General features: G+C 43.1%; 1 protein-coding gene and 3 non-coding genes across 4 annotated transcripts; all 4 read left to right on the forward strand.

Annotated features, from left to right (window-relative positions):
* The first annotated feature begins 461 nt into the window (after positions 1-461).
* On the forward strand, positions 462-10,345 carry LOC125515308 (cysteine-tryptophan domain-containing zinc finger protein 5-like). Its single transcript, XM_048680759.1, has 12 exons — positions 462-972; positions 3,061-3,133; positions 3,224-3,357; positions 3,457-3,780; positions 3,868-5,147; positions 5,440-5,789; positions 5,859-7,303; positions 7,391-7,551; positions 7,841-8,001; positions 8,476-8,627; positions 9,538-10,069; positions 10,217-10,345. The coding sequence occupies exons 1-11, from the start codon at positions 829-831 to the stop codon at positions 9,739-9,741; spliced, it is 4,428 nt and encodes a 1,475-aa protein (XP_048536716.1). The 5' UTR covers positions 462-828; the 3' UTR covers positions 9,742-10,069; positions 10,217-10,345.
* A 5,391-nt stretch (positions 10,346-15,736) lies between these two features.
* On the forward strand, positions 15,737-15,840 carry LOC125533286. Its single transcript, XR_007294209.1, has one exon. It is a non-coding gene; the product is annotated as a small nucleolar RNA R41 (small nucleolar RNA).
* A 104-nt stretch (positions 15,841-15,944) lies between these two features.
* Positions 15,945-16,023, forward strand: LOC125533337. The gene has a single exon (XR_007294221.1). It is a non-coding gene; the product is annotated as a small nucleolar RNA Z155 (small nucleolar RNA).
* Positions 16,024-16,106: 83 nt separating this feature from the next.
* On the forward strand, positions 16,107-16,223 carry LOC125533367. The gene has a single exon (XR_007294248.1). It is a non-coding gene; the product is annotated as a small nucleolar RNA snoR100 (small nucleolar RNA).
* Positions 16,224-23,701: the final 7,478 nt, after the last annotated feature.

Genomic DNA, 23,701 nt, shown 5'->3' on the forward strand with positions numbered 1-23,701 from the left:
ACCCTAGACACCACCGTAATCACACCACCCCCGCCGCCAAAAACCTAACCCTAGCGCCAACAGGAGATCGCCAAGCAATCGCCCTCTCGGTCCTCCCTTAGCGTTTCGCGCGTGGTGGACCCCCTACAGGAATCGACACCTTTTGTTAATGATTCTGTGAGGCATCATCTTGAGGCTATGCATTGTACATGCCCTCATGTTTGGTGGCTGGTCTGGTTGCCGCGAGTCGGACACAAATACGACGAAACCGACCCCCGTCGTGTGGCGCGTCAGCGCTGGATGCTCTCACCAACACCAATCACCTCACGTTTCCTTTCCAAGCATGTGTTGTTTCGCGCACAAGCGACGATGCGACGCGCCCTGCGCTGCATTTCCCTCCCCACCCGCGCCAAACAAAGAATTCCACTTCTATTCCCCCGAGCCCCCATCCCGGCCGTCCGACGGAGATCCCGCGGCAGCCAGGCGCACCACGCGCCCAAGGCAATATCTGGACCGCACAGGGACGATCCGGGAAAGAGCTAATCGCTGGACGCTGGTTGGATCCTGCTCCGGACTAGCAGCGCAGGTGACTAGCGGCGTCCGTGCGCGTTAACAATATTTTCCCGTCGCGAAATATTTTCCCCTTTCTCCTCCCCGCTTCCTCCGAGAAGAACGCACCCAAAGGCGACGAGCGAGGAAACACAGGAAAATAAAATAAAGATCTAAATAAAAAACGACGCAGGATACCCTAGGCGGCGGCGGTGATCTCGGCGGCGCGGGGCGGCGCGTCCGCGGTTTCCGGAGAAGCTGTTGGGGCGATCGCCGGGGATCGCTCCGCGCCGATGTGAGATGCTGGGCGGCGGGGCGCGGAGGGGGGCGGGCCACGAGGAGGGGGAGCTCGAGCTCGAGGACAGCCAGGCGTTGGGCGGCGACGGCGGCAGCCCGGACGCGGGCGGCCACGAGCTCCTTGATCCCGACTCGCTCACATACATCGTAAGCGACGCTCTCTTGCTTCGTGTTTTTCTCCTTCTCTCTCCGTGCGGGTGGATTGGATTGGATGGTTGATGAGCTGGTGGCACCCTGGTGTACTGTACTTGCCTTATTGTTTCGTGCACTAGTAATTGCGCTAGCTCGCTTGCAGCATTACGAATTTTTGCGTGAATTCTGCTGCGTATCAGCTGCCGGGTTTTTATTTCTGGTTCATAATGGAGGTGATTACTAACCGGTATGGTTGTTTGTATAATCCAGAACAGTTATCATGGCTGTTGTGCCCATGGGGGTTTCTGAGGTAATTGCCTGCCCCCCTGGTCAGATGAAATGTGGTTAATGTGTTGGCTTTAGCTGATTTCCTGCAAATTATGTGTTGGCTTTGGAGCTGATGCTGGGGAGTCCAGTTAGTTTCTAAGTTTTTATTCTGCCACCCATGTTTGTTTACAGTGATTTTTGGTACATCTTTTAAGTGAATTCAGGAGCTTTCATAATTTAACACACAAACAGGTTTTTGTCACTTGCATCGGTTTAGCCCATGATGATACTTTAACAGTTTACAGAATTGATTATATGCCTGCTTTCAGTTACATTTCCTCTTGGTCAAAACTGTCTGAGATGATCGCTGACTGTGTATAAATAGAATGAAGTAAATGGCGTGGGAGATGGGCTGATGCAGGGTGTTTTTGAGCCATGGATATGTTTTCGTGCAAAGTTCATGCTTATCAAATAAGAGATGAATATTTATCTCGTGATGCTAGATTCTGTTGTGATAGGTAACAGAACTGCTATGTGAAGAAGTTGTGCCAGTCGAGCCAAACCATTTGCTATTGTCTCCTAGTTGCTTTTGATAAACTTTCTCTAGTCCTAATCTAGAGGCTCACTAAACCTGCCAAGACATAACCCATAATTGTTTTCTAGTAGAAGTCTGTCTTGTATGATCTGAAAGTATAGAAGTTTTTATAGGCGAGCGATCTGATTCTATTAATCAAGGGAACATGTTACATCATAAAGTATAAACTATCTATAAGAAGCTCCACATTTATGCCAACTAAGGTTAGACCTATATTTTTGTTGTATTTGTTGACTACCTGTCTATTCACATGGACTCCTTTGTCAAACAAGGTACCAACCGCAGCAGTAGCATAATCAAAAACCTTAGGTGATGCAAATTTCTATACGATTAGATGACATGTAGTTGTATTTGACTAAAACTCTCTCTATTGACATCCTACACTTTATCATTATTATTTTTATTTCACATGTAAACATGTGTGCTGGTAGGATTGGTAGAATGTACAGAAATAAGAACACTGTTTTGTGCATCAGGAATTTCAGTATTAGAATGCATACAGAAAGTTTTGCTTTTGACAAAAGTATAGTCTTCTAAAAACGGATCAACTTGGCCATGTACAATTAATTGGTGCTCCTGCTTGTACCGTATAATCACCATTACTCTGCATAATCACTACTAGGTGGGTGATGAGACAGATAATAGTTGCATTTTTTTGGAACCTTGCAGAAATATATTATGGAATAGTTATCATTAGGAAGGCAGTATCATATGAGATTCTCTGTGTTTTAGAAATTTCATGTGATGTTGCATGATATGCCTGTTCCTACGCAATGCCATATTGAGGCTATGGTCTAAAAGGACATATGTACATACCATATTCCATATATCTATTCATGGTTTGCATTCTTGATCCTGCTTTCATTACTGAACAGTGAGGTACGTGATGATGTTGCCTCTGGCATATGGAGGATGTAACTCATATGAGTTTGTTTGGATTGAGGGGATCCAATCTATCTGTGACATGGAGGTCTCAAACCTCTAGGGTTCTTACCCCCTGGTTAATATTTGAATTTTTGGGAAATGTTAGGGCATGGACAATTTTTGATAGACTATATTTAACTACTGCTAATGAGGCCTAGATATTAGGTATTCAACTTTAGTTGGCATATATACATATATACTCTTAAATAGCGGCTTTCTCCCACGTATGCTCCTTATTTTATATGAACTGAACTGTTAAACAAGTACTTCTTTCTTTGTGAAAGATTTATAACTTCTAAATGAAATATGATGTACAGGATGAAAGACTTCAAAATGTGTTGGGTCATTTCCAGAAGGACTTTGAAGGTGGAGTGCTTGCTGAAAACTCGGGTAAGGGGAATAAAAGCTGCACCCTGTTTCCCCTGTAGGGTTATTATTCTTGTATACTGATGCATGTGAAAAATCGTTCACACTACATAGGGTCACTATATGGGGGTTATGGTTCATTCTTGCCTCCGAACCAGCATTCCCCTTCTGTCGCAACTCAATCTAGAAGCCCTGCAGTTCCACCAAACCGTGGCAGTGCCTCTAGATCACCTTATGTTCCAGTGGAGGTATACTTATGCAAATTTCTCCATTGCATGTTTACTTAGTAGGATCCATGTGGTACATAAACATTAGCATCCTATTAAATTGTTCTGATGTGATTCCAGAGTGCACAGAAGAGCCATTTGGTTAAGAATGGATTAGATAGCAGGGGAAAGGATGATTATTGTCAAAGAACATCCAATGGAACAAATGGTAATCCTCAGCAATGGATGTTGAACAGAGCAGTGAATGGTCCTGAACAAAAGGCGCCGAAAATACGTATCAAGGTGAACAACAATAGACACTTGGCAAGAAATACTGCTGCTATCTACAGTGGTCTGGGCCTCGACATTTCCCCTTCCTCTTCTATGGATGACAGCCTTGATGGGTGCGCCGGGGCTCCTGAGCCGAAAAATCTGCCCGACGAATCTCCGCATACCATTTTGCAGGTTACATGTTTCCCATCAGTTTATTTGCCTTGGTAAAACCCTTTGTTGATTGATTTTAAAGAGCTAATCACTGTGTTGTTTGAACAGATAATGACCTGCCATCCTATTCCTGGAGGACTCTTGCTTTCACCCCTTACAGAAAATATTCTGGCACTGAGAAAGAAGTCAGCATCTGCAAGAAAGAAACACGAAGCACCTGCATTTGATGATGACAAAACAGAATTAAACCGAGACTGGTGTCATACGACCTCTGCTGCACAAGGTGACAAAGGTCAGATGGTGCATAAATATAACTATGATGAAAAGAAGGATCACCTTCTGAATATTAAGAGTTCAAAAAGCAAGCGTGACAATTCAACGATTATGAATAATGGGACTATGCCTGATTTATTGGATATTTCAGATGATCAAGATTCAATTGTACCTGGAAGTATACAGACAGAACAACATTCACTTGAGGCATCAGCAAAATTGGTGCCTGATGTTTCAAATCATCTGAATCTGAAGGAAACAAAGAATGTTCCACTGAAAGGACGAATTAGGGACAAGATCCCTTTGAGAGATATTGAGTCAGTACATGTAAAAGCTGTTAATTTGGCAAATGATGGTAATCACCCTAAGGGTAAAGCAAATTCAGAAGCATGTACAGCGAGAAATAGCTTTGACAACTTGAGCAAGGACAGTAAGACAGAACCTACACTTGGTCAAGGACTTGTTGATAAAGTCAAATATGATTCTGATGGATACGATCATCGACTTTCTGCAACTTCAAGTCAACCAAACAATCTTCCTCCTAGTGGTACTGCTACATCAGCTGACAGAGACAAAAGAAAAGTGGTGCATGTAAAAGATGAACCATCACAGTGCAAAAGGGAGGAATCGGGGAGTCTAGTTAATGCAGATTCCATGGATATTATCACCGAAAATGTAGGTGGAAATCCTTCTGGAATGCCGAAACGAAAAATGAAAATTTCCTCATTGCAAACTGCTCCGTCCGGGAAGAAGCTCAAGGTTAAAGCACACAAGCAATTGAGCAATGGCATCACTCGAAAATCTCATGGTGAAGATAAGAGTGTGAAGCCTGAGAAGGAGACTGTTTCATCCGGAGAAACTGATAATGGCAGGTCGGATGGTGTAAATGATGGTGACCACAAGATATCTCACTTGAATTTTGACAGATCAGCTCCTGTGCCATCAGCATGCATGACTGGAGCTATGGAATCATCTGTGGCAGTGCCTGTGGAACCTGTTTTAATAAACGAACAGTGGGTATGTTGTGATAAGTGTGAGAAATGGCGCCTTTTACCCTATTGGATGAATCCAGATATACTTCCAAAAAAATGGCGGTGTAGCATGCAGAGTTGGTTGTAAGTTTCTCCAAGAGACATTTTCTTCAGTTTTAGATATTTTTATGCATTTTCGTAGTATCTATATCCTCTAATTTCTCCGAATTGCAATAACTCTGGAGTAAGTTTTCCTTCCATTCTATTTTTAGATTTTATTTGTGCAATATTTTCAAACCATTACCTTAGAAACTCCTGCAAATATCTCTAGTTATGTGGTCATTTATAAATTTACAGTGCGCAAGTGTTGCTCGAATATCTTGTTTACTATACATCTGCATGATATTTTTAATTGATAGGTATTTGTAACTTGTAGGCATGGAATGAATAACTGCAAAATAAGCGAGGATGAGACCACAAAAGCCCTTCGTGCAATGCCCCCTGCACCTGAAAATAATATTAGTGTGGATGTTCGCCATGATATTGCTACATCAGGTGTATGCGCAGCTACGATTCCACCAACTATCCAGGGCGATATAAAATCCATCGCTACATCAGGGACACTGAAAGTTGATTCCAGTGCAAATACATCAAATAATTTAAAGATGGGTGAGATGTCAAAATCTTCGAAGAAGCTAGAGGCTCCTACAAGTAGAAATCCTGATGATGTTGACTGCTTCCCTAAACAGAAGGGAAAACGGAAGCACATAGGATCGTCAGATGATGGTGCAAGTCTTAAGCATTTTCTCTCTTTCTAATTTCAGTCATTTGATTCTAATGGTTCAATTTATGCAGGTGAAACTGTTGTGGTAGACCGGCTGCATCCAGAATCGAAGAGCAGCCGTGTAGGGTTTGATCATGATAGCCTTAGGGCATCAAAGAAAATGAAGAAGGAACCTAATGAGCCAGCCAAGCATCATCCCTCTGAGTTTGAGATTAGCAAAAGCAGTCCTTCAGTCAAGGGAACTCCAAAAAGCTTACATCGGTATAGTGGTGTTTCACCTAGCACGGGAAAGTATGGTTCATCTTCATTAGTTAAGTGCAATGATGATAAAATTATCTCAAATGGGGGCATCAGGACTTCAGATGTAGGACGATCCGATGTTCCAGAATTGTCCATTAAGAATAGAAAATCGAAACAAAGGCAACTAAGCAAGCGTGGTCCTGACCCTATAGTTAGCAATGCCCTTCCGAAGCATACTGTGGAAGAAGCTTTAAGTGAAAGTAATCATGTCAAGGAAAACCCTATGCCAGAGCTGAATTTTTTGAAGGCAGCTGATAGGAAAGTTGCCCATGCCAGAGGCCCCATTGCTGGAACTGATAGTGACAAAGAGTGTTTAAGTGAGCAACACCAAGAGAATACTCATCTCCAGCAGCATTCACTGCTCTCTCAAAACTCCATGAAGAAAAATATGTGTTATGCACAAGCATCTGCAGCTGCTACCTCCAGTTCATCTAAGGTGTCTAGCTCCCACAAGAGTAAAGTTGATTTTCAAGAAACAAGGGCCTCTCCTGTAGAGTCAGTTTCTTCTTCACCCTTGAGAACTACGGATAAGAATCTTGTGGATCAGCATAAAAGGTATCCAAGTGCAGTTGCAGAAAAAGTACTTTCTCAAGAATCAGGGAAAAGCTGTTTGTCATTTTCCAAGGAAAAAAATGATTTTGGATCTGGTTCCGATCATGCTAAGGCTCATGGTTCTGGCTGCCTCAGTGGAGATATGCATCATCATGTTTTGAAGGATGGGGAGTTGCAGAAGGATAAACAAGACAATGAATGCTCAAAAAATGATGATTCCGAACTTGGTACAAGGAATGGTCTGCTGAATCCAGTAAAGGTACAGAAAGTTAATTCACATGTCCTTTCAATACGTGGCAATGGTGATGACAAACTGCCACCATCCCTTCAAAACGGGAAAACATCACCTCATCTTAATTCAAACCAATGTGACCATGCAAAGTTGACTTCTGGGAAACATCCAGTACAGGTTAAGCCTGATAAAGGGGATGCAGAACAGAAGGATATGAAAACAAATCCATCAACTGTTAAAGGAAGCAAGCAGCATCCAGCATTAAATGATTCATCAAATGGCGATCTTTCGTACAAGGCAAAGCAACTAAAGAAGGCTGTTCTCGAAAATACAAAACAAGCAACTCTTAGTCGTGATGCTTTGAATCCAGTAAACACATCTGTGCTACTGAAGGAGGCTCGGGATTTGAAGCACTTGTCTAAACGTTTAAAGGTTTTGAATATTTAGTAAATTACTTGAAACCTTTGTGTCTATGTTTTCATCCAGAGTGTTGCCCCTCATGTGCATCCCTTGTTGCAGGAAAAGGGAGATGACCTTGAGAGTGCTAACATGTGCTTTGAGGCTGGCCTGAAATTTCTCCATGTTGCATCTCTGTTGGAAGCTCCGAGTATTGATAGCTCCAAGCAAGGGGATTCTATACAAGCTATGAGACTATATTCTGAAACAGGAAACCTCTGTGGGTAAGCAACAATGCCGTCTCTTTAAGATTCAGACAGTATGTCTATCTCTTAATAGTATTTGGTTTGATATAGCCTGTCTTCATTGCTACTTATTCCTGTAGCTAGTATTTTAGGGCTTCCATCCTTTGTAATCACCTGTTGCTTTCTTGCGGACAAGCCTTCATATTTAGTTGCTAATTGATGGCAGTTCTACTTATTTCCTCTAACTCTTGCATACATATTTTAATGCCATATGATGCTCGCCTGCAATGAACTATACTAATGTCTCACTGTTGATTTGTTTCATTAGATTTTGTGCCCGTGAATTTGAGCGACTTAAGAAAATGGCAAGTGCTGCTTTGGCCTATAAATGTGTGGAAGTGGCATATATGAAGGCTGCCTTCTACAAGCATCCTGGTGCTATTAAAGATAAACATGCATTGCAAGCAACATCTTTGATGGTTCCTCCAGGTTTTCCCTCGAGTTGCATAGTTATTTAAATAATTCTTGCAACCTGTCATAATAAGGGCCTGCTTGAGTGTTTGGTTTGAGAAATAGATTGGTCTATCATGAGGCAAGTGATCTGGTTTTTTTTTATCCGGTTAATCTTCTTCCTCAATTTCTATAAAATTGCATGGTGAAACAATAGACCTTATTTTTCGATCACACATAAAGTCCACTTTAAGGGTTATTAACGGATGATCCTAGGACTGACACATTCCTCAAACCAAATATACCTCCAAATTAGGCACACTTAATGTCTGATCGATATTAATAAAGCGCAAGTGTATCAGCTTTTATTTGGAAGTTATCTTTCCTGTGAGATTTATTAGACAAAGGCAACCTTCATTTTATCTTTGTCATATCAATGCGAATAAGTACACCATTCATCTTTGTTTGAAACGATTGACCTTCTGATTGTTTAATTTCTTCTTTTGGGGCTAGCTGAGTCACCGTCATCTTCTGCCTCAGATGTTGATAATCTGAATAACCAGAGTACAGCTGCTAAGGCTATTTCAAGAGCTTTGTACTCTCCTAAAATTGGTGGCAATTCCATACCCCGGAACAATCATCACTTGATGGGGTTGCTTGCTTATGTAAGTTACTCTTTTTGACATTCAATATCAGTATCATGAGTCCTATTATATTTGTTGGAGCTAAGGCTTTTGATAAATGTGAACAGACTGTTGGTTGATATAACTTATAAAAACTTAGCATTGAACAAGCTAGTAATTTTCTACTCCGTGATTTATCATTCAGTTTACTGCGAAACAATGCATTTTTTGCTGTAGAAACACGATATTCTCATGGAGCTTAATGATTGCAAAAAAATCATCTCGCTTCCTGTTCTGGCAGAATGTTTTCCCGTGATCTCTTCAGTTTGCTAGATAAGGTGAAGTATGGCGCCTGATGGTACTGAAGAGTGGATATATAATTAGAAAACCTGTCTGTGCTGAAAATTAATGATGAAGGGCATCCAACTTCTCCTTTTGTTTCTCTACTATCTAAGTATGTGACAGGCCACTACCTACCAAAAATATGTCCCTCATATATGGTAAAAACTAGAATATTACTTCCTTCTATTCTTCATCAGATTAGTTTGACTTCATTCTCGCACAGACTGTGTAGTCATTTGCTCTTATTGTGCAAGTGCACTTGTTTTACAACTGTAGTGGCATTGCCTGCGCTAATTTCTAGTAGTTCAGAATAATTAGGTCTTGTAATGGAAACGAATTGAAAGATGCTACTAGATATTCCATGTAATTCAAATTTAAATAATACTAATAATCTTCAACTATTTGGTTTGATGTTACAAGTTATCTTGTTAGTTCAGGCTGACTAGTTATCTAATTCACGGTAACTAAAAGACAACATATATCCCGGTAACTGAAGTACTGAACTACTCTAATACACTGCAATGCATCACAAAATTTCTTTATGATCATTCAGTAAAATGTCTGTTTAATTTGCTAATAGACTATTTTATTTCTTGACTGTTCTTTGCAGGCAGATGACATAAATTATGCATTTGATGGAACCAGAAAATCACAAAGTTCATTAGCTGCTTATGTTACTGATATGGGAAAGGGTCAGGCTGAGGGTATTGCTCTTGTTAGGGAAGTCCTTGAATTCAGTTTTCACAATGTCAAGGGCCTGCTACAACTGATTCGCCATTCATTGGAATCCATCAACCATGAAAGTGTTAAATAATAGAACAAACATATTCCCTGTGAATAGTGATATATGATGGCAGGTTGCTTCGGCATTTCTGTTATAATGATACCACCAAATGGGTATAAGCGTGAACCGGGATGAATCAGTATATTAGTGTGAATGGAGGGAGAAGGGGTCACATTGCCATCGTTATTGCCTGGAAATATTCTTTTAGGGTGATCATTTTGACCTCTGCCAAATGGGTTTTAAACCAAGAGTTAGCCTGCAGATGTAAATTGCTACATTCCAAGTTCTCAGTTTTGATGTATGTCGAGTTACGGAATTCAAGTTATTGAAGGCAACCCAACTGTTAACTGTTGTACCGGTAAGAAATATTTGTGAAATTTCCTTTTTCTTTCTTTCTTTGGAACATTGCGTCCTTTTCTTTTTCTGTATCATCATCATGCCTGAGTGCCCTCTACTGCCTTGCATCTATGTTTATTTGTCACGGACATAATGATTTGTTAAACAGGGAGAAGATTGCAGTAGGAGCATGTTAAACCTACAATTTTTTAAATGAGTGGCCACAGAAGCTTAGGTGAGGGCTCAGGAGAGCGGTCTAATTTCTCCCTTCTGCAATTGGTCTATTTATGAAGGTTCCAACAGGCAAGAATCTCTACCATCTCTCAATATCTATTTGCTTAGTTTAATCATACATTTTTAATTGATGATAATTAAAAGGAAAAAGTTTTGCATGATTGCATCTTGTTGGTGTTTCTGCACTAGATATGTTTGATAGCCATCGAGTAACAACGGTGGCAAACTAAATGTATGTGATTCCTTATTCTGATTATCATGGAGAAAAGGGGAACATGAACTTTAATGGGTGTTAACCAACTAGCATGCAATGATTAATTGTGATTACGTGTTCGAGAAAGACTAATTTGTGCTTCCTATTTGAATTTGTTTGAAGCCTTTTTTGTAAAAGCCATGGTAACTTTAACTAAACTCTCCCAGGTCTGGTGGAAATTTATGTACCAAAGTCTAATTACATGTTTATAGCTTTAGTGACGTAGGAAGAAGCACACTGACCTCTCTGTTGTGTTTCAGTTTGGGAGACACACCGGGAGATGAAACCGCTAATGAGCAAACTCGCAGAGGCTGGACGAGGACGTCGGCAACCACCTGACTCTTAAACTTGTGTACATATGCATCACCTTAAGCTAATTGCTGCCCATTTTTGCCCCATACCTGTGTACATTTACATAGAACATCACAGTAAAGAAATGTTTTTTTACCGATTTTGGTTGACATGTGTTGTTCTTGTTACCTGACAAAGTTCATTGTTTTGCTTAGAATTAACTGATTATCGAGGCGCCATGTAACCAAATGTTTTTTTTTCTCTTTTTTTGCTGCTGGAAGCACAATTTTTGGGCTGACCTAACAACAAATGATGACGGCAGTGTGTGCTTGTCTGACTGTTGTTCGGGGTCCTGCTTCAGCGATGCCGTTGTAGTGACGTATGAGTGATGTAAATGCTCCTGCTGTTATTAATAAAGAAAGGCATTTTTTTGTTTTGTTTTTTTAACTGCTTGTCTTTGGGTTGCTTTTGTTGTTGGTGCTGCATTGAGAGGATTAGGAATAACGCGTAGGCCAACTTTCGAGAAAATGAAATGTCATGCTTTGTGGACGGATCCTTCCTGCATAAATTGAAAAGTCGATTTGTTTTGTACCGAGCAAATCAAGTCATATACATCAATCTATCACAGGTTCTAGAATTTAAAAACTGCAACAACAAAAAAAGTTCTGTCCCGATGAAGCTTGATTAGACATTGGGTGGTAGCGAATGTGTGTAGATTGAGCGCCATGGTTACCACTCCAAGCGCTGAGCCGAGAGAACAGTATACCATGACACCGTCGCAAATTTTACGAAGACAAGATATCAACGTCATTAACATCTCATCGTGTCATAAGAAGACAAGATATCGACGTTAACATCTTGTCGTGTCATAAAAATACAGCACGATAACTAAATTGAAATATTTGCTATGAACTATGCCAAATATCTACTACTTCCCTTCTCTATCTACTTTATCTATCTATATATACTATTTAAAAAAAGAGTAGCGTTCCTTTTTCTGTCAGCATAACGCTTCGTCTACCGGTTCTCTCCCTTCCCACCATGTCTCTCGATCGATTTTTTTTGTTTTTTGTCCCATCACATCCTTTGTCCGCACCTTACCCAGTATGCTAATCAATCACCTTAATTTACTTATCTTTGAGATCAATTGCATATTAATTTACTTACCAAACATTTTATCAAATTATAACACAGATGTCGGGGGCTCTGGGACCGGGGGTACCCAGGCCCGTCTGCCTGCGGCCCATCGCGTGCCATCGTCAAAGGCCCGGTACGGCCCAGCGCCACGTCTTCATGAGCAATACCCTCGCGAGGGCCCCCGTCTCCTGAGGTGGCCTCACGAGGGCGGATACTCCTAGGCTCGCCACCCAGCCTCATGAGGCGCGTGGTGACCGTGAGCCATGATGAGCGGAGCCAGGAGGGCGCCAGCGGGCGCAGGCAAGGACACTTTCCTCTTTGGTGCTAAGGAGGCAAGGACGTACACGGGTTCCCGAGGAATCCCCCAAAGGTTGCCATTCTGGTGCAACGAGACCAAGACCACGGGCACGTCAGGACGGAGGTCATCACCGAGCCCACCCGCGCGTCACGACCAGAAGCTTTGCAGGCGAAAACCACCTTTTAGTCAAGATAAGGGGTACTACTTTCCCCCTTCAAAATTGGCCGCTGTGGTATCCCTTCCTGCCTAGAGCCTTGGGGGAAGAGGATCGGGCCAGTATAAGTATAGGCCAGCCTCCACCGTAGAGAGGGAGGGAGAGAGAAGTGAGATCGGTAGAGACCACCGAATCCATTCACCCCCCGAGCCCTCGCGAGGCAGCTCACCCCTTGTACTAGTTCGTACTCATCCTCCTCGCAAGGCAATCCACCACAAAGTAGGAATAGGTTCTTACACCGCAAGGTGCCCCGAACCTGGGTAAATCATCGTGTTCCTTTCTTCTTCCGCTCGCTCAAGCACGACGGAGCATCGCCGTGGGGGAGTGAGCAGCAAGCCATAGCCTAGCGGAGTCCTTCGCGCACGCCCAGAGTTCGCCCGTAGTATGGGTAAGTAAATCACAAACTAACATATTAGGATATTTATATCAAACTAAAAGTGAACAATGATATTTTCCTTTTCCTGTCTGTCATTGTGTTCGTCAGATTTCGGTTTCTTTTTTTGTGGGATCGAGTATTAACCCATGACTTAAGGTTTGAACATTTTCATCATCCTGGCAAAGCCAATTTGACTATCACCTAATGCAATCATTACTTCAAATGTAAGACCCAACATGCATATAAAAATTGGGTAGAAAGTACAATGTTGCATACTGTAGACATAATATGAAAGTACAATGTTTTATTATTTAGTAGTGAGTAGCCAATGGTTAATAAATTTGCACTTCTAGGTACATATAATTTTTATAGATGTAGTGAAAGCAGAGGCATTCACATAGTTGCAATATAGAGGCTAATTTTCATCACAAGAGTGCAAAAATGATATAGGAGCAAACATTTTTCAAACAAGTGTCTTATCACAATATGCTTTAAAACGTACTTCATTAAAATGTGTAGATCGAATGGATATGTAATATCATGTCACTAAAATTACACTTTTTTTTTATTTTCGGAGCACACGTGGTCATATCTTTGCACAACATGTCGTGTACTTTCTTGTGTGACCTTGTACTTGTTGTAGCACAAGATTCCATTAACTGTTTTTTCCCACACTTTACACTGTGTATACAAAATCACTTTGCAAATATAGAGCATGGGTGCCATGTGTGGGCTCAAAAATCTTGACAAAATGTTAAAGCAACTCTTACGTAGCCCCCATTTTCGCAAGCAAGAAGTGGCAGAGTTCGAGCACAGTTGCAGGAAGCAGCGACGATCACCGAAAATGGGGGAGAGTTGTGTTTCTCCCCATACGTGGGGGTGAAATGAGGTGGGACGGGAAATATCAACGAAAAAGTTGGTTACATGAATGTAAGACAACAAAGGCTATAACTATGCCAAGGGGCCTCAGAGTGGTGGAAGAGCTGGGATGCAAGCATGTCACGATGGAGACAGATTCCCTAGAGATTATACAAGCATGCAATCGAGTAACCGAAGTGTGAAGTTCCTATACGACAATTCTTGCAGACTGTTTTCGGAGGGTTCATAGAAATCGGCTCAATGATTTTTACTCGTTGCCTTAGGGAAGCTAATCTGATGTCACATAATATTTTCAGATGTGTGCATGACTCAAAAGCAGGCCCGAGCCCATGGGTGTGCCACCTGTGCGCCCGCACAGGGCCTCCACTTTCCAGGGGCCCCGATTTTTGAAACTGCAGCCCACTGCACACGAGCGGGCCCAGTGGCTGGCTGGCAGCTTAATTCACTTTTGGGCTGTGCATGCAATGTGCACGATGAAGCAGCCAGCAGGCCACCGATTCGATTCGACAGCCCACAGTCCCCTGTCAAACCGTTCGTTTCGAGGAGATCCAAACCTCCGACGACCATGCTGCAGTGGCGGCTCGTGATCTTCTTTTCCTCTCTTCCTCCGCGACGCTGATCGAGTCATCAGTCAGGACGACACCACCAAAAACTTCTTCTTCCTCCTCGAACACGTGACGAAGGCATCCCAAAGATCACAATTTTTTTTATTCTACTAGGTTTGTTCGTTTTTGTCCCTACTCTCCATCTGATTCCATAGTATTGCTCCCTTAGTTCTCCCTTAATCCTCATATTCAATACGTTTTAGAGAGAGTTCAAGAAGGTGGGCAGCGGAAAGGGATTGTTGGCAGCCACATCTTTTGGGGCTGTCCAACTCTCCAAAGGCAAGGTCCCGTGGGATTTGGATTCATGTTATTAAGGCATGGTTTTATTCTTGCAGCAACACCATAACAGGACATAGGCGACAGACCTAGTCTTGATCCTTCAGGTGCTTTTATTTCAACTTCATTTTATAAGTTGCGTATTTTCAGTGTCATGTTTCATACTAAGATACCATGTACAAAGTAATGTCTGGGTACAGAAAGAAAATGTACCAGCTGTTTTCTTCAATTCAACATTGTCATAATAAGATGATGAGTAGTTTCCATCCGGTTATTATATAGTATAACTTATGAGCAAAGATAATATTTATATGATATGTTCAATATTGTAGTTGTTACTGAAATATAAGCAAGCCTTCTAAAAATATATATGTGGAGAGGCCTCATTTTATCAAATTGCCAGAGAGGCTCGCATATGTCAAGACTAGGCCTAGATATACTATTGCTAGTTTTATAAAGATAGGCCTCATTTTAAAGTTTGACACAGGGTCCCCGATTTTGCCGGCTCGGCCCTGCTCAAAAGTAGTGGTGGGTGGAACATCAATTCTCCTAGCTTTGTTTCACCGGACATTTTGTTCGATACAACTGTCATTTGAGCATGAACAAAGTGCGCACAAGGCCATTCCCTAAAAAATGAGGAGTTGGTTAAAATAAGTGTATATTTTAGCTTTTTCTAGTCTAAGTGTATTTTTAGCTGCCCCCAGCCCGAAGTAGAGACGACAAGGAGATGTGGCAAACAGCTAGATTTTTTACACTTCGACAAAGAGAGGAAGACGGGACCAATGCATTTTTTTTGCCTACTCTTTACACTGTTTTTCTTTTTAGCGGAACCCTCCTCGTACCGGATAGAATGGGCCTTCACAAAGCAGAAGGTGAAGCCCAAAGAGGCCCTAACCATCCAAACCCTCCCCCGAACCCTAGCCCACCAGTCTCTCCTATATAAGCTGAAGGTTCCTAACTTCACAATCTAACCTATCGGCCGACCAACTTCCTCCCCTTGCGCCGCCGTCCCCTCCCCCATGAGCAGTTGAGCACGATGCATCTCTTCTTGTAGCCCCTGAGCTACAAGTTCGCTTGTTTTTGCTCGTCGTTTTCGCTCTTGCCTTTTATTTTTGGCTCAATCTTGTTGGCGGCTGTGATGCGCAACGGTAAAGGGATTTTCTGAGGGACGGGAACTTAGTTTTCCTCCTCCTGATTGAGAGAAACCAATGGATCCTTCTGAGCCTGCCCAATACACCATTGTTTTACTGATTTTTTACTGTTTCTTTTCTGCTTTCGGTTCTCCCTGGGATGTTTTCTTGTATCTTGCTTCAAAGGCGATTATTCTTTGCTTTGGTTGAGGTGATGATAAACCTGTACAGAAACTTGACTGGTGTGTTGACCAAAATACAGACTACAATTATCTGATCAACCGAAAAAAGTTATTGCTTCTGTCTGCATCTTCATTTCTGTTTTGAATCTGTGCCGTGCACAACAAGCCGATGCTCTGGATCGAGGGAGGAAGGAAGCATGGTAATGTGCACGGAGAGTACCGATACAGGTGGTCTGCATATGTCTGCTCGTCTTGACGCCTTCGGGCTTTGATCTCGCGGGCCTGGATTTGACCAACATTCATTTACTTGTTTGGCTTCTTGAGAGGGAGACCTTGTTTGCTTGGTGCTCATGGGATTATGTCTTTGGGAACGATTGTGCTTGTTTGATGTTGAATCAAAGGCTGGCTTCGTCGCAATAGTAACAAACGAAGATTGTATTTATGTCCAACAGCAAACTTAAAACAGCAAGACAAAGTTTCTTGCAGCAAGCACTGCACTTTTTTTCATTACTGGCACCACGTTCATTTTCTGATTAAAATGAAACGAATTTTAAACACATAAATAACTATCCCACGCCCAAATACAGAAAGCTAATGGCTCCCATAATAAATTGTTAATAAAATGAAGCAAACAATTTTGTTTCTGGAATACAGCTTCCCTCCGATGGATTTGGGCTTGCCTTAAGGGCATGTACGAACGTGCCGGTTAAGCTGTCGTCAGAACTTACATTGGACCGTATCAAATATACAACCTTGACATCTCATGGTCACTTTGACATTCATTAATTATATCTCATAATTGAAATATTTAGTAATTGCAACGTAAATACAATCTTGTCACAATGGTCATATTGGTGAAATAATTAATGTCATCTTTGATTGCACCATGTTATTCATAGCTTGATTACATCTATTCAAAACACTCTACTCTTAGTATTGTTTCTAGGAGGTGCAAGCTATAAAATAGTTTTTTACAGCTTATCAGACATTTGCTAAATTTGTAACTCAAATATACTTTTCAACAATCCAATTGTAGAAACATAGTTTTCTTGTTGCAATAATTTCTACTTTGTTCTTAGAATTTTTTGAAACATTTCAGAAGATCTAGATTTATGTCTCAATTAGTAAATATAAATACCTACTTCGGTCATCCTTGAAGATAGATAAATCCTTTGGTTTTGTTCTTTAAGTTCTTACCATCAACTCATGGCTGGAGTTCTTACGGATCTTACAAATTTTAGTCTCAAACATAGTTGAATGCTTCACTAGAACTTGCAAACAAATTTTAACCTTTGTTTGTTTTTGAAAACAATTTTTAGTTGCAAAAATATCACATAACTATTCCAAACATTTTGAAATTCGGGTTTCTTGGAAGCAAGTAAACCGTAATGTAATTCTTAGCCTTTTGGATTGAAAGACGCAAGTATCATCATCCATAGCATTAGCAGGAGAACATTGGAAGTATGCAGTAAGGAAAAATCCTTCTTGACACTCTTAAAGGACAATCCTCTCAATCATAAAAGATTCAACCAGATAAATAACAATCAATCAATTTCAACAACAAAGGTGGAATTGTGAGCCATAATTTTATAATTATATTGCAAACTACACATAGACATTGTTCATAATTAATTTGCATTAGTGATTAAACCTAATTAATACATAATTGTGCTCCCACTCAAATCAATATATCTCATAACTGATAGTGAGTGACTGAAGATCTAAATCTAGTTCGTAGCCATTGATGACGAGAATTTTGACCAATGGGCAAACTTTTGCCAATCATATCTCAATATCAATCTTGTTCATTTTTTGATGCTTGATTTTCCGAGCTCAGAACGATTCTGTCAAAACTTCAAGATAATTGAGTACTATCTGCATGCATTGTCTGACCATCTTTGTCTTACACCTTTCATCTCGTTTGTACTCATGTGGGATGTACTCTGAGATGCTAGAATGTCGTAGATGGTTGCAACAACGGGAAGAGCACCTTTTAATTTTTATTTTAGTTGTGAGAGATTACCCTAATAATTGACTACTGTGCAATTAAAGGGTGCGAACAAAAAAGAATAAATATCTCAGGCAATTCATAAAAGTATGATATGGTATAGCCCTAGGCGCCGGGAATCCTTCATGCCCATCTTCAATCTTCAATTGAAGCGTCGTGACGGCCAATATTTTATTGTCGTGGCAACTGTTTTAAAAATGCTGCTATGGCGGCAATTTCAGAAAACGTTGCCGTGGCGACCATTTCAGAAAACGCTTTCATGGTACCAAATTTAACAATTTTAACGTCGCACGGAATTATAGCTCCTCGTCCCTCCCCTTAGTACACCTTCTCCACTTCAGGGTCCTCTGTGTACATCGTCGCCTGTAACTTGTAGGGTATCTCTATAATATTTACATTAACGTGGCAATTTCGTTGCTCCAACCATTAGTTATGTGGTTAACTAGTTTTAACAATAATACTAGCTACCTATGTCCACAACATAAGACGATGATTCTTGATGCTAGATTAAGTTTCGGGGTAAGTGAAAGAAGAGACTTAATTAAAATCTCTAGTCCCATACTAAACTTCGTCTAATACGCATGACCCCTTAGAAGATCATCCATCTACGGCACTCTCTTGTGTATGCTGGTTCACTATTCTCGACTATGATGAAGCTTTAAACTGTTAGCAAATCATCGACAACCAAAGTTGATCGATTGTTAGAACCTTGTAGCAAAGCTACATACTATCGATGAACTGAACCGAAGCAACACTCGAGGGAAGCATGGCAAGAACATCAAACTCTTACATCCACATGTGATCTAGATTGCAACTTGCATCTACTGAGCATCTCCAACAGGCGCCGGTCGCGCCGCACGCAAAAAACAGATATGCCACGCGCGCATCGCCTGGTTTGGCGCGGCGCGCAGCGCTGGCTCCAGCAGCCGCGCTAAAATGCAGCGCGCGTGCGCCGCTCTAGCAGCGCGCAAAAATGCAGCGCGCGCGACTCGCCGGTGCATTGCATATGGCATTTTCAACATAAAATGATAAACATTTTCAACACAATAAAAATTGCACACAAACAAGTTGATGAAGTTCATGCCCACAAGTTTAAAATCATGCCCACAAGTTCATCCAACCAAGCTTAAAATGCAAATCAAGTTCAATACACAAATGAAAGACACATCATTCCTTGTCCTCGTCCTCGTCCTCATCTTCGGAAGACAATGCTTCCGCCTCCGAAGAGGAATCTTCCTCCCTCTCCTCATCGTGCACCGCATCACGTGAAGCTCCGACGGTGTTGGCAAGATCTTCAACGGCATCTTCATGGGAATGTGTGCGAGGAGGCACATCGAAAGACATTCCGCCCATGGCGGCCGGAGGTGCACCCATGCCTCCCATGAGAGAAGCAAAACTCATGCCTCCCATGGTGGCCATAGCGTCGGGGGGTGCTCCAAAGCCAGGCATGCCTCCCATTGCACCTAAACCGCCCACGGTACCTCCGAAGCCACCCATGCCACCCATGGCGCCGAGGCCACCGCCACCCATTGCGCAGAGGCCACCGCCACCCATTGCGCCGAGGCCACCGCACCCATTGCATGAACCATGGCTCTTTTTTGGATCAAGACTTCTTCTTGGACAAGATTGACATACTCCTTTTGCGCCGCATTGAGGTTAGTTGTGTCCAAGAAGAACAAGTGCTTCTCCCATTCCAACAATCTAGTTCGCTCCTCATTGCTCACCTTCCTCTCCTCCAAAGCCACCTTCCTCTCCTCGGCCACCACCCTCCTCTCCTCGGCCGCCAACCTCCTCTCCTCGGCCGCGGCATCTTGGATCCTTGCCATTTTCCTCACCTCATTGGCTTCTTTTCTTGCCTTCACAATAGCTTCCATAGCATTTTTGAGCTCATCATCTCCTTTCCTCTTCTTCTTTTCGGTTTTGTCTTTCTTGCACCCATTCGGTCGCTTTGGCTTCGAGTATGAAACCGAGTTGGGTGTGGGGCTTCTCTTGCCGTCATCACTTGATGCATCATCCTCCTCCTCATCATCATCCAACTTAATTGTTTGCTTCCGTTTGTCGCTCAAATGCAAATCATCCAAATCTTCACGCTTCTTCCATTTCTCATCATCCTTCAACACTTCATAGCAATGAGGCAAAGTAAATACCCTTCCTTTCTTGATCTTCCCCTTCTTGGTTTTCCTCTCCTCTTCTTTGAACAAGTTTTGCGCAATGTTGTACTACATGAAAACAAAGCAAGTTAGCACCAACAACAAGCAAAACAAAGCAAGTTAGCACCAACATGTAAGATGAAATGGCACTTACTCTATCGTCCTCATTTGTGCCACTTGGGTTCAACTTGTCAACCTCCTTTTGACAGGCCGCCCACCTTTGACAATCCGAGTTGATTGTCGACCACCGGGACCTAAGTGATCGGTTGGAGCGGTCAATTCCACTCATGTTGCGAGCATCAAAGTGTTCCTTCATCCGGTTCCAATAAGCATCTCTACTTTGATCACCTCCAACGGATGGATCCCTCGACACTTGCAACCAAGTATTGCATAGTAAGATGTCATCGGCGTTGGTGTAATTGCCCGCTCTTCCTTTCGGTGCGTCAACAATGCCCTCACCCTCCTCGTCCACTTCGAACTCATGGTCTTCAAAATGCATGTCATTGGTTTGAGACCAATGCGAATTGTTGGAGCCAACACCCATCGTTGACATGTATGCATCATCATTGAGACTACAATTTTTTTTGCACAATGCAAATAAGCTATCTATATGTGACGAATGCATTCAAAAATAACAAAAAAATGAAAAGTTAGATTTTTTTTACCTTGGAGGCATTTCATCGAACATGTTGTGCGCGCCGGCCGCCGGCTCAACGAGTGAGCTTGCCGGCGCTTCGGCAGCCGCCGCGCCTGTCGCACGCCCCGCAAGCTTCTTCCTCCTCGCCTTGGAGGTGCGGAGCCGTCCGCCACCTTGTTTTTCTTCGCCGATGTCTTGCCCTTTGGCCGCGCCGCATTGGGGAGCTTTGAGGAGGAGGGGGCGGCGGCTCGGGCCGGCGCCGGCGCGACGCCACCCGCCGCCGAGGTCATCCGTGGCGGCATGAAGAGGCCGCGCGCGAGGCCGCTGGTCGGAGGAGCTCCGGCAGAGGCGAGGCCAACGCCACCTGGGCTAGGGTTTGTGGCGGCGGTGGCGGGGGCGGGGGGGGCGCGGCTATAGGACGGGGGGAGTGGGGTGCCGGCGCCGGCGCGCGCTGGGCTTTGGAGGGGGAGAAGAAGAGCGCAGCGCGAGCGTCGAGTGTGCCGCGCGCGGAAGCGGGCGCCGCAAATACACCGCGCGAGGTACTGCTTCCTGCCGCGCGCCCAACTGGTTATACCGCGCGCGCGGTTATTGCGCGCCCGTTGGAGCCATCCGCCAGGTTGCGCGCGCTAAAGTGGGTCTATTTACGGCGCGACGCCTATTTAGCGCGCCTGTTGGAGATGCTCTCATATAACTACTCATGATGCCATTGTTGGGAAACATAGTAAGAAAGCAAAATAAAATCATGCCTATGCACACCTGATACGTCTCCAATGTATCTATAATTTATGAAGTATTCATGCCATGTTTACAATAGTTTCATATGGTTTTGTTGCACTTTTATATTTTTTTTATGGACTGACTTGCCTAGTGCTAGTTCCTGTTTTTTTTGCATGTTTATTGTTTCACATAAAATCCATACCGAACGAAGTCCAAACACGATAAAAATTTACAAGATTTTTTATGGAATATATGTGTTTTTTTGGGAGGAAGAATCAACGCAAGGCGGTGCTCGAGGGCCCCACAAGGCAATAGGGCGCGATCTACCTCCTAGCTGCCCTGGGATGCCTTGTGGGCACCTTGTAAGTCGGTTGGAGTCCTTAATTTGCCGCAAGAAAGATAATTTCTGGATAAAAACCCACTCAAAATTTCAGCCTAATAAGAGTTACAGATCTCCGGGAATATAAGAAACAGTTTTCGCTAGAAAACAACAACGAATAGAGAGATTAAATTTAGGGGAGAGGTCCCTCTCCCCCCGGAGGGCCAAGGAAGAATAAGAAGGAGGGGCCCCCTTCTCCCTCTCCTCCAGTGGCACGGGGATGCTGCATGTCGTGGAATTATCATGGCAGATGTCCTAGTAGAAGGACTTAGTCGTGGAGCCATTGCAACAGGGTTAGCTTAAAGGGGTTAAATGAGACAAAGGACACAAGGAGTTTATACTGGTTCGGCCCCTTGCAGTGAAGGTAAAGGCCTAATCCGGTTTGAGGTGGTATTCCTTATGTCTCGATTACCAGGGAGCGAATACGCTTGACCTAGCTTATGATCTGTTGTTTCTTGCCCTAAGCTACTGCCTGAAGGAAATATGCCCTAGAGGCAATAATACAGTTATTATTTATTTCCTTATTTCATGATAAATGTTTATTATTCATGCTAGAATTGTATTAACCGGAAACATAATACATGTGTGAATACATAGGCAAACAAAGTGTCACTAGTATGCCTCTACTTGACTAGCTCGTTAATCAAAGATGGTTATGTTTCCTAACCATAGACATGTGTTGTCATTTGATTAACGGGATCACATCATTAGGAGAATGATGTGATTGACTTGACCCATTCCGTTAGCTTAGCACTCGATCGTTTAGTATGTTGCTATTGCTTTCTTCATGACTTATACATGTTCCTATGACTATGAGATTATGCAACTCCCGTTTGCCGGAGGAACACTTTGTGTGCTACCAAACGTCACAACGTAACTGGGTGATTATAAAGGAGCTCTACAGGTGTCTCCAAAGGTACATGTTGGGTTGGCGTATTTCGAGATTAGGATTTTTCACTCCGATTGTCGGAGAGGTATCTTTGGGCCCTCTCGGTAATGCACATCACATAAGCCTTGCAAACATTGCAACTAATGAGTTAGTTGCGAGATGATGTATTAAGGAACGAGTAAAGAGACTTGCCGGTAACGAGATTGAACTAGGTATTGAGATACCGACGATCGAATCTCGGGCAAGTAACATATCGATGACAAAGGGAACAACGTATGTTGTTATGCGGTCTGACCGATAAAGATCTTCGTAGAATATGTAGGAGCCAATATTAGCATCCAGGTTCCGCTATTGGTTATTGACCGGAGACGTGTCTCGGTCATGTCTACATTGTTCTCGAACCCGTAGGGTCCGCATGCTTAAGGTTTTGATGACAGTTATATTATGAGTTTATGAGTTTTGATGTACCGAAGTTAGTTTGGAGTCTCAGATATGATCACGGACATAACGAGGAGTCTCGAAATGGTCGAGACATAAAGATTGATATATTGGACGGCTATATTCGGACACCAGAAGTGTTCCGGGGAAGTTTCGGATAAAATTGGAGTACCGGGGGGTTACCGGAACCCCTCGGGGGGTTAATGGGCCTCATGGGCCTAAAGTGGAGAAGAGCAGCCAGGGCAGGCCGCGCGCCCCCTCTCCCCCTAGTCCGAATTGGACAAGGAGGGAGGGGCGCCCCCCCTTTCCTTCCTCTCCTCTCTCCCTTCCTTCCCCCTCTCCTACTTGGACAAGGAAAGGGAGGGGAGTCCTACTCCCGGTAGGAGTAGGACTCCTCCTGCGCGCCTCCTACTAGGGCCGGCCGCACCCCCCTTGGCTCCTTTATATACGGAGGCAGGGGGCACCCCTAGACACACAAGTTGATCTTCGTGATCGTTCTCTTAGCCGTGTGCGGTGCCCCCCTCCACCATACTCCTCGATAATATTGCAGCGGTGCTTAGG

The sequence above is a fragment of the Triticum urartu genome, chromosome 1 (genome assembly GCF_003073215.2).
Source record: "Triticum urartu cultivar G1812 chromosome 1, Tu2.1, whole genome shotgun sequence".
NCBI lineage: Eukaryota > Viridiplantae > Streptophyta > Magnoliopsida > Poales > Poaceae > Triticum > Triticum urartu.

Excerpts from the sequence above, each read along its gene's own strand:
- LOC125515308 (XM_048680759.1), top strand. The coding sequence starts at position 829 with ATGCTGGGCGGCGGGGCGCGGAGGGGGGCGGGCCACGAGGAGGGGGAG. Across the intron at positions 3,134-3,223 it reads AGTGCTTGCTGAAAACTCGG|GGTCACTATATGGGGGTTAT; the intron begins GTAAGGGGAATA and ends CACACTACATAG. Across the intron at positions 5,790-5,858 it reads CATAGGATCGTCAGATGATG|GTGAAACTGTTGTGGTAGAC; the intron begins GTGCAAGTCTTA and ends CAATTTATGCAG.